The sequence below is a fragment of the Heloderma suspectum genome, chromosome 5 (genome assembly GCF_057233095.1).
Source record: "Heloderma suspectum isolate Gila_16-S chromosome 5, 16-S_ref, whole genome shotgun sequence".
In the NCBI taxonomy this organism is placed as follows: Eukaryota; Metazoa; Chordata; class Lepidosauria; order Squamata; family Helodermatidae; genus Heloderma; species Heloderma suspectum.
The window spans coordinates 33526777-33538237 of record NC_139462.1 but is presented as its reverse complement, the minus strand read 5'-3'; the positions used below and the strand labels follow the sequence as shown (position 1 = coordinate 33538237).

At 46.8% G+C, this 11461-nt stretch overlaps 1 protein-coding gene across 1 annotated transcript in view; it reads left to right on the top strand.

The window, feature by feature from the left end:
- Positions 1-4257: 4257 nt before the first annotated feature.
- PPP3CA (protein phosphatase 3 catalytic subunit alpha) overlaps positions 4258-11461 on the top strand; it is a 271308-nt gene continuing 264104 nt past the window's right edge. The window contains exon 1 of the mRNA XM_084855718.1: positions 4258-5000. Within this exon, the coding sequence (XP_084711844.1) occupies positions 4943-5000 (58 nt within the window). The 5' untranslated portion in view covers positions 4258-4942. The remainder of the gene's footprint in view (positions 5001-11461) is intronic.

The window sequence follows — 11461 nt, the reverse complement described above, 5'->3', positions numbered from 1 at the left end:
GTTGTTGTTTTACACATACATACTATTGCTTTAAGAGCCAAGTGTGTTATTGAGATATATGGGCAGGGGTTAAAACTGGGTTGCTCCTGCCAAACGTTCATGTCTCTACTGAAGCAGACATACAGCTGACCTTCCTTACATTATACTGATATATCTATTGGCGTGAGTCTTTCAGATTTCTGTAGGTGATTCTGGTAACTAACATAAAGAAAAGATGTAGGTTTGAATTCAGGGTGGCTTTCTTCATGCCAGTTTAACACTATTACACTTAATTCAGACTAAACCATCCTTAATCCAAATTTTGCATCACGGAAAAGATCGACCTAGGAGATTAATCCAGATTAAGTGGTTCAAAATAACTAATGATGTCTTAAATATTTTGGAAAATCACTAGGTAGCCAAGACAGTAAATAAAAATATGGTGGAGTCAAACCAAACGTGAACCAAAAGCCAGAATCTTAGTTTTTCTCACCAGAATCCTTATTGTTTGATTCTAGGAGAGCTGTGTAAAAAATCCACTAAAGCAACAAGAAGTCCTATGACACTGCAAAGACCAGCAAATGTACTGTGGCATCAGCTTTCATGGGCCAGATTCTAGTTTACTACATGCATGGGGTGTTACATGTCAATAATGTAAACTGGTTCAGCAGTCTAACAGGTGAACCTCGATCAGGACACACAACTGATTTAATAGTCACCTGTGGAAACAGCCTATCACAAGAATGTTTTCATCCATGATGTAAATGGTTTTATTTAAAACATTTCTACATTGCCTTTCAATTCAAAAATTTCCAGGATGGTTTAGAGTAACTCACAAAACACAATAAAACAATCAATAATCAATACATGATGGGAGATTCAGGACAGATAAAAGGAAGTATTTCACACCGCACATAATCAAACTGTAGAATTCATGACTACAAGATGTAGTGATGGTCACCAGCTTGGGTGGCTTTAAAGATGATTAGACAAATTCATGAAGAATAAGGCTGTTGATGGCCACTAACAGGGATGGGTGAGAATTTAGTATTCGGGACAAAGAAGAAGTTTAGAGTTAAAAGAACTGAATGTAGAAGAAATTGGAACGGACATTCGTAATCTAGGCCCAGGGCTTTGAGTGCTTCGCTCTTAAAAGTCTGGGTTTGAATCCTTGTATATTTAACTATGTTAGTGCTTAATTGAGACTGCCATCTCTTTTTCCTCCTCGTCTTTAACAAATATATGGCAGCCAGGTACACCATGGTGCTCTCCAACCTAGGAATAGCTGTACCTACATTTGGCTGGTGTAGATGGGCAAGAATTTCATTTCAGTTCATTTTTGTTAAGAAGACACAAAAATCCGCAAACATGAAAATTGGCAAATTTTATATCTGGGACAGAAAGATCCCAGATTTTTTTAAAAAAATTATGTGGGAGAAAAAAGAATCCGACAGATTCACCCATCCCTAGCTGCTAGTCATGATGGCTGTATAATGCCTCCAGTAATACAGGAACACAAGAAGCTGGGTGATGTTGTGCTCATGTCCTGCTTGTTGACTTCCCATGGACATCTGGCTGACCACTGCGAGAACAGAATGCTGAACTAGATAGGCCTTTGGCCTATCCAGCAGGGCTCTTATGTTCTTAAAAGATAGCAATAAAAACTAATAAAAGGTATCACTAAAACAATCACAGCAGATATTTTAAAAAATAAACCAGAGGTTAAAAGCCTGGTAAAATAAAACCTAGGTGCCAGGTGACCCTCATAGAATCACAGAATAGGAGGGTTGGAAGGGGCCTATAAGACCATCGAGTACAACCCCCTGCTCAGTGCAGAAATCCAAGTCAAAGAATCCCTGACAGATGGCTGTCCAGCTTCATCTTGAATGCCTCCAGTTTGGGAGAGCCCACTACCTCCCTAGGTAATTGGTTCCATTGTCGTATTGCTCTAACAGTCAGGAGGTTTTTCCTGATGTTCAGCCGGAATCTGGCTTCCTGTAACTTGAGCCCATTATTCCGTGTCCTGCAATCTTGCAGCACCAAGCCTACTGAAGAAATCTCCTTTCAGCGAGAGTTCCACAAGTATGGTGCCACAACTAAGGCCCTCACCTCCTTTGCCATCTGCTTCACATCGGATGGTGGAGCCACCTGGAAGACCTCTGAGGAAGATCTTAGCAGAAGTTATTTAGTTTTAATAATTTTTATTGTGAATTTCAACAAAACAAAACAAACAGAAACAAAACAAAAAATTGGAAGTATAACAACATGCTTTAAACTCCTCAGTTTCAAATATTACAACATTCTAGGAAAAAAGAATTACACATACACTTCAGTAAAAGCAGACCAAGTATCCAAATATGGGTCCATTTGTAAGTGACACCTCTTTCAGATGTTGCTAGTGTTGTTAGGTCTTCAATCCATTGCGTTATAGGTGGTGAGCTTTTATCTTTCTAGTATTGTAGTATCAGTCCTTTAGCAGACAGGAGGGGGCGAAAAATCAATTGACGCTGACCATGTGTTACATTCAGGTAAATAGTTTAAGAGAACATGTAAATATTAAAGAGTTTTCCGATACGAAGTTTATCCCCAAAGGAGGCCACTATTGGGCATTTCCAAAACATATGAATAAAAGAGGCATTAACTGTATTACACCTGTATTACGCTGGATGCCACAATGTCTCTTTAATAAAGATTTGTCTAATTCAGCATACAGGCAGGTTGGACACAATTTAACCCCTCCTTTTGCTACGTATATGTTTTAAATGTGGGCCATAACACCAAGCCAAAGCACTGCATGTACATTCAAAAAGTAGGTTTTACAACATTCATATGACAAACCAATTTAAGTCTCATTTGTGAAAGTACCCTAACATTGCAATCCTACGCAAGTACGTCCCACTGAATTCAATAGGCCTTACACTCAGGTAAGTGTGTATGTAGGATCGCAATTGAGGCAGTGTTCCTAATTAGAAGTGTCACTGCGTGTGCCGGTGTATGTTCTGCATTTCCCACACGTGCAGTTCTGAGATAAAGTGGCTGGAACGTGCGTTTGCTTTCAGAAAGGTGTCTCCTCTACTTTCTATTCATTGTACAGAGCAATTCAACAGGGGATAAAATTCCAGATTAAAAAGACATTGTTGGCGTCACTGGCGAGCACGTGGTATTTGACGCTTTCAAAATGGGAGCTCTTCTGACAGAACACCCATCTATCACGCTTCACAGTTATTAAGAAGAAGAAAAACAGGAGGGCGGAGGAAGGGAGAGGGGGAAAAAAACAAAAGCCCCCCTTTCCTGGTCGAGCGAAGCAGCTCCACCTCCCTCCTCGCCTTCCACTGAAAAGGCAAAGCAAGGACTGGAGGTGGGCGAGGTGAAGGACGAGCTACTGCGCTGAGCGGTGGCGGGGCGAGGGCGCGGGGGAGTGAATAAGCCCTCCAGATCCCGAGGCGAGCCGGGCAGCTCTCTTCGTGCCTTCCCCTCCGCGCGGGTTGGCCGCAGCGCCGCATGGAGAGACGTGTCTGCCGGAAAGCACACGTGGGCGCGATCCTCACCCTGGAACTCCCCACACCCCCCTCCCTCCCGCCGCCGCCGCCGCCGCCGCCTTGGTTCTGTGGCAGAGCGGCGGATACAGTGAGCGACAAGCAGAGCCCGCCCCCGCTCGCGGATGATGCCGCACCCGCGCACGCGCGCGCGCCCTTTCCTCCGGGCGGCTGCTGTGGCCTTGGGGGTAGCCGAGGTGGGCGGTGGGCGGAGCAGCTGCCGGGGCAGCCTTGTGCAAGGGAGCAGGCAGCTCCGCTCAAGAGGGCTCCGGCCCCAGACCCACAGCAAAGGCGCGCCGCGGCGGAGCGACCGTCTTCCTTCCTCCCTTCCCTTCCCTTCCCTTCCTCGTACGAGGGCTCTTCTCTCTGCTGCTCAACCAAACCCTCAGAGCGCTCTAGGGAGGATGCCACCCACCTCCTCGCCTTCCCCGCCCCCTCGAGATGCTGCTCTGCATCCCCCCCCCCGGGCAGGACCCCCTCCCCTTCTCCTCCTCCGCCGCCGCCGCCATCGCCACATCCTCCAGTGCCAAAAGGCGCGCGCGCTCTTGCGCACGGCCGGGCGGCGAACACCTGAGCAGCGGGGAAGAGGGAGAGGCGATTCAAGGAGTGGGGACGGGACGTGGGGGGGGGAGAGGAGGAGGTAGGAGGGCGGGTCAGTTACCTTGACAGTGATTGGCAGCCAGGCCCCAGCCAATGGCTGCCGAGCTAGCGTTTCGGCGCGGGGGGGGGAGATGCGAGTGGAAGGCTCGGGCGGCGAGGGTAGGTTGCGCCTCGGACGGAGCGTAGCTCTAGTGGCTGGGGTTGCGTGAGTGAAAGGAGAGACCCTGCGGAAGGGGTGGCGGCGCTGGAAGAAGGAGGCGACGACGCGGAGGAGGGCAAGGCGCGGCGCGGATCCCGTGCGGCGGCGGCGGCGGCGGCGGCAGCAGGAGGAGCCGGAGCAGCAGTTCGTCTTCTGTCCTGTGGGCTGATGCGGGGTTTGGGGGGCTCGTCTCTGCAGCCCGCGTAATCTGCTGCGCCTCGCGCTCCCGCTCCGCCCGCCGTCCCTGATCGCCCTGCTTTGACTGCGCGTCCTCCCCTCGCCAGCCCTCGGCTGCTTCCCCCGCTCGGCCGCTAATTCCGAGGCAAGGGAGGCGTGATTGACATAAAGAGGGGGCAAAAAGAGGAGGCAAAAAAAAAATAAAAATAAAAAAAAAATCCGGAGGAGGACCCGCCGCTGTAGCCGGAGAACGAGAAGGGAGAGGGCGAGCGGCAGGCGAAAGGCGTGGAGTTGCACCGCAGCGGAGCCGAAAAGGAGCCGGGGAGGCGCCGTTTGCTTGGCCGTCTTTGCTGTTGCCGCCGCCGCCGCCGCCGCCTTCAGCTTTGTGTCTGGTGAGGGAGAAGAGCGCGAGCCCCCGCCGCCTGCCGCCTCCTCTTCCAGGTTGCTGGAAATGTCTGAACACAAGGCGCTGGATCCGAAGTTATCGACGACGGAGAGGGTGGTGAAAGGTAAGAGGTGAGCCCGGCGCCCGCGGGCAGCCAAGCCACCCCGCGAGGGAGGGATCCCCTTTGAAAGGGTGGTGGGGAGGGCATCAGGACCCGATGTTTGCCGTCTGCTAGACGGGAGACTGTGTCTCTCGTGTTCCCCCTCCTCCTCCTGAGCTTTTGGCTATATGGGCGAAGAATCGGGGTTCGTGTGAATGCGAGGCTCGTGTTTATTTACTGTGGCTGCGGTTGCAAAATGGGCAAGGCGTGTTGTTGGGGGAGCGGCGGCGGGCAAGGCGGAGAGGATCGAGTGGAGAAAGGAGGCTTGATAGAAATAGGAAGTGAGTGCCTGACGGGGGTGTGTGTGTGTGGCTGGGTCGTGCTGGTGGGGAAATGCAAATGGATCATGAGGGATTTGGCACTATGGACTAGTAACGTAGGCGAAGGATGGCTGATTGCAGAGCGAGCTCCTACCTTGATTGATCCAGAGAGGGAAGGAGCTGCTCACAGCTCTTCTTTGAATTACCCCGTTACTACTGACTAGGCTTGCAGTCTTTTAAAATATATATATATATAAAAAACACACGCGCGACTCCTTTCTCGCGTTCCGTCTATTGCTACATTGCAGCAATTTCCCTCCCTCCTCCGGAGTGGCTGCACGGGACTCGCGAGAAGCAGATGGGGCGGGGGGGGGGGAGGAACACCCTCCGTTTCCTTCTTTGCGGCTGGAGGATCCGGAGGAGGAGAAGGGGCGGGGGGAATCGCAGGAGATCTTGCCCCCTCTCTCCGCCGCCCCCTCCCCATTCCTTAGGGTATTTCCACCGTCCCTCCTCCCACCTTGGGGTGGCTGGCCGGCCGGCCGGCCTTCTTGGACGCGGCATCTGTTAGCTCCAAGCGAGATCGGTCTCCGAAATGTATCCCCCCCCCCCCCGTAGAAATATGCGTGTGTGCACATCTCCAGGGTTTGACAACTGGGTCCCTTTCTCCCTCCCTTCTTTGACACAGCTGTTCCCCCCACTTCTCTTTTTCTCGCAGTAACATCGCAGTTTGATGCGTGACAACCTGGAGGTAGTGCTTGATTCGCGGTGGGAGGGAGAAGGAAGAAAGGAGATTGGAGGGGGGAGTTCTTCTCTCTTTATTGGCTGTCATTCTTGGCCCACTTCTCTATTGGCAGGGGAGAGTCAGAGAATCCACCTGTATATGTACAACTCTTCCTCCCTCCTCCCCTTTGACTCCTTTTCCTTCCCAGTGCTGGTATGGTTACAGGTGCTGCAGTAGCAGAAGGAATCGTTGAGCAATGCCATCCTATCACTAGCTGGATACATGCCTTCCATGCAGGTTATTTTATCCAGGATCTCTTAACTCCTGGGATTTAAGAGATGAATCTTTTAAATGAATTAAGGAGTTAAGATGAATCTCTTAACTCCTGGGATTTAAGAGATGAATGTAGATGTGCAGGGTAATTCCTCCAGCACAGGGGGCATAGTAGAAAGCATTAAACAAACTGTTCCACCATCATTTTTATTTTGCATTACCCTCTTCCGCTGTCCCACACATGCATGCCAGTGATCCAGCTTAGCTGGATGTTAATTTATCCACCAGACATATTTGGCCGGGTGCATTTTATTTTAAAAATGCATGTCCTTTCAAAATGTATTTTGAAATTGCTTAGCTTATTTCTGTTTAGCCATATAAGTATGTGTGTGCACACGTGTGCTTGTGCTCACATACAGTGGAAAAGGCTATCTATGGCTATGTGAGAAACCACTGGTGTGTGTAGTTTGCCAACCTTAGGATGAGATCCTATGCACGTTCAGGCAGAAAAAAGTCCTACAACTCCCAGCATTCCCCAGCCAGCATGGCTGGCTGGGGAATGCTGGGAGTTGTAGGACTTTTTTTCTGTCTGAACGTGCATAGGATCGCACCCTTAGGCTACAATCTTGTACCCACCTACCTAGGAGCAAGCCATGTTGGATGCAGTGGGCCTTACCTCTAAATAAACATGCATAAGATTGCTCTGTAGGCCATGTTTATTGAGATGTCTACACTGTTTTAGTTGGATTTACTGCCAAGTAAATATACTTAGGATTCCGATCTTAAATATGTTGGTCCTAAACATGTTTACTTGGAAAAGCAAGTCCCGCTAATTTCATTGGCACTTTCTTTCAAGTAAGGGGTTCAGGGCTGTAGCCAAGAGTGCAATCCACTTTGAAATAAATAGCAACACTCCTATTGGTTTTAATAAGGTGGGATTGCATCCCTTAAAGGTTGCAGTCCTAAACACACTTACTAGGGACTAAGTCCCATTGATATCAGTTGAACATGTCCAAGGAGACAAGACTGTGATTGTGTTCTAAGAGTCCACTTACTATATAAATTTGTTTTTGCAAGCCAGGTAGTTTGAAATAATAGAATGCAGGAAGAATCATGCACACGAATGCTCAAAATGAATATGATGTAGCGTTCGAATAGGCCTATTGTTGCCTTAACTAAATTGCATTTTTACTGTTCTAATGCCAAAAATGAAGATACATTGTAGAAAGATTATTGTTTTCCTGGTGGTAGTATGTCCTGCATAATTGTTGAACCACAAAATCCTAAATTCTGTACTTTGGTAAATATTTTGTGCAGCTTAATCCTTTGTATTTTAACTTGGATGTAAGTCTCATTTTGATCAATGGTACTTGCTCTCAAGTAAGTGTGCATAGAATTGTTGCGTTTTTCTCTCTTTGGTATCGTTTTGAAGATCTGGCTTGAAATATTTCTGCATGTGTTAAAACTGTACAGTTCTCTATATTAAGGCCAGATTTTGGGGGGGAAATTTTGAGTTCTACATTTTCATTCTCTGTATTTATTTGTCTGGATCTTGTTGACTGAATAGAAATGGCTTTTCTAACAACATCTGGCTTTATATTGAGGACATTTATTTAGGAATGAAAATCCCATGTAAGCAAATACATCTTAATTTTGATTCATTTTCTTGGCCATCTCAGAAAAAAAAAAAACTGCCCAGGAATTGCCTGCTGCAGAGGGGGAATGTGTGGAAAGGAGAAAAGTGTTAAGGTATAGTTAACTTTGAAAATTCACAGTTATCCAGCAGAAGACTGGAGGTGTTTTGTTATAACAAGAAGTCACTTTTCAGTGTAACTTGTAGGTAGCTGCTATTCCGTAATTGCTTGTGGTGGGTTTGAGGGGGTGAAAAATGCCTGTATTTTTTTCAAAGACTATGCTCCTGATGGTTGGTATATAACATAACTTAAAGGTGGTCTGGGTTTGCTAGATGGAAATGGAAGGAAAATATTTTCATCTACTGCCATTTTGGGATGTGCCTAATTAATTGCTTTGTGATTCCTCTATTTTCTGTCATATATATATGTTGCCACCTGGACACACAAAGGCCTTCACATCTTATGGAGTGGTATCATACTTTCCTGACATCATGCAAGATATTTTTCTTAGTTACATACTGTCTGTATGTTGGGATGGGATGAAACTAAAGCTTCCATTGGCTTGCCTTCAGAAGGCCGGAATTCACATAGGACCACCAACACACTGGTAGCCATTCATGTTCTGAAAGGCCAGTGCAAGTGAAATGGTCCCTCAGCAATGGTGGCACTAGAATAGATCAGGAATGGGCAGAAGGTAGATCTCCAGATGTCTCCAGGCCGTTGGCATGTTGAAGGAGATCTATTTTCTGCCCAGCCCTGGAATAGATGATAAAGAGGAGGCCACGGAAGACTAAGACAGGGGCCTGTCTTGTACAACGATTTCTATAACACTTTATGCTTTGAATAAGAATAAAGCGGCTGCAAGTAATTGTTGAGGTGGCAAGCAATGTATATTTTTAATGCAGAAAGCATCTTCAGAACCATATTAAAGAAAACCACTGTTTCCTTCCAGCTGTTTTATGATGATACGGAAAGCCCTGTTGCGGTCTGTTGAAACAAAACAGAATAGTCATAGTTGCTTTATCTGTATTCCACTTTTCTGTACACATTACACTCAAAATGGTTCAGAATCTTTTGTTATTAACACCCTCAAGGCTTACCAAAATAGGCTGAGGTGGTTAATACATTAGTATTGGTTGTAAGCCACTACTATAATTAGGCTGTAATTAGTCGTGCTGATTAAAATCACTATGGGAAAAATACTGTTGGGGAGTGGTGTGGTGCGTAAGACCCAATAGTGCTCAGGTAGGGCTGGACCTTGGGGCCAAAGTCCAGGGCCCTACAGCCCTACCCCCCACAGCCAAATGACAGTTCAGAGAAGGGTAGATGGTAAGCGGGCCTGATGTCAGCACCTGGGCTGGCCCAGCAGGGCTGACAGTGCTCTCTGCAGCATCCTCTAAAGCATAATTTCTTCTTACTTAAAAAATACACAAACATTTTAGAGTCAGAGGTCGGCCAGGTGAGCATGTAGATGGTGACAGATGCTCATTTTATTATTTTTGCTTTAAAAATATATTATTCCTTTCTATAATAAAATGGTGCTTATTCTGAAATAAATATGTTTAGCATCAAGACAGCAGAACCAAATCTTGTTTTTTTCCTGTAGTCATAATGTTGCCATGATATAAGTGAGTATAAATCCCAAACTACACATGCTCAGAGTATTTCTTCTTTTCTGTCAGGGAGAACTGTCTTTTTCTTTTTTGCTTTGGCATACGAGGAATGCTGCATTGAGCAGGGGGTTGGACTCGATGGCCTTGTAGGCCCCTTCCAACGCTCTATTCTATGATTCTATGAATGTAGGAAGTTGTAAAGCATGCAATGGCAACTGGGGCGGTGGGTAGGGGAAGAGAATAGAAATTTTAATTGTGTTAATTGTGCAACTGAAGTAATAAACATATCTGGCTAAAGTGGGGCATTAAGTCTAGAGTCTGAAATTACCTAGCTTCACCACTGAGACCCTGCTTCTGAAGGCTCTTGGGCATCTCTCGCTGGCTAGGGTGGCCTTTCAGATTTTTGTTGAATTCTGAGCATCTGAACATTTAACAGCAATGTTTTGCAAGTTAACAGAATCCCTGTGTCACTTTCCCCAAGACTAACTCAGAGAAGTGGTATTGTGGCAGTGGTCATGTTTATCCAGAGTAGCGGTGGTGGAGCTTGCCATAAAGGCTATTGTCTGTCAGGGTTGTTTCTGAGTGCAGGGAGTGGGACAGCAGTTCAGATTCTGAAGGAGAACCGCCAGACGTGGGGGAGGTGTTTTTCCAGGCTAGTCCAGACATGACTGGCCCGGCTTCTCAGGTTACAAGTGCCCAGCTGGCTGAGGATCCTCTTCACACACCCCTGTGAGAGACAGCGGACAGAAGGAAGGTTTTTTTGGAGAGTCTGATCTAATAGACACCAGGCTCAGAGCAAAGAGAGAGAAGGCAGGGCTGGAACTTAGACGGTCTACCTGGTTGGCCTTGCGTGAGAAGCTGCACTTAGAAGCTGCATGAAAGAGAGGTTCCTCACCCCCTAAGTTAGGCTAGTGAGACCGCCTTCCTCTTCAAACGGTGGGCAACTCTCTTAACTTCCTTTGGAATTCCCCTGAAGGCTCTCCTTTGTAGACTTAGAGTCACTGAGAATTTGCATCTGTGAATTACCCTGTGAAGTAATGGATTAAAAGCTGTAGACTGAAGCTTCTCATCTGTGTTTGTCTTTGGCGTTGAAATAAAGTGGGGGCTAAAAGAATCCTGACATTGTCATACATTACACTGAAAGGATAAGAATGTGAAAGTAAAACACTCAAGAGAAATAAGAAACTGCTATCCTTGACTCTCAGCACATTCGTTCAGTTGCGTAGGTGTTCTTGGGTGGATGGCCCACATACGTATCCAGGTTGCACTGCCGGGGATGGGGCGGGACTGGTATCACTATTTTGTACTGTTTGGTTCCAACTCTCACATGACAGGTTGCTGGCTGATTAATGTGTGTCACCAGGTGAGTCGTTCTTATGAGGACATACAGTCAGGGCCAGAAATATTGGAACAAGGATAACTGTTTGGGCAGTTGGCCTCTGTACACCACCACATTGAAGTTGAAAGGAAACACACCCAGATGGGAGTGAAGTCAGGACTTTCAGTTGTAATTCAAGGGGTTTGACAAAAGTGGGGCACTAACCATTCAGGAAGGACAGCCAGTGGCATACACACACACCCATCGTTGGTGGCTCATAAGTAATGGAACAAACCAGCATCATCTCAAAATTAAGGATCACCTTTAATACCTGGATGAAAATCCTTTGCAGTCAATGACTGCCTGAAGTCTGGAACCCATGGACATGACCAGATGCTGAGTTTCCTCCCTCAAGATGCTTTGCCAGGCCTTTACTGCAGCTGCCTTCAGCTGCTGCTTGTTTGTGGGTCTTTCTGCCTTCAGTCTTGTCTTCAGGAAGTGAAAAGCATGCTCTATTGGGTGGAGATCAGGTGACTGACTTGGCCATTGAAGAACATCCCACTTCTTTGCCTGCAGAAACTCTTGGGTAGCTTTTGCTGTATGTTT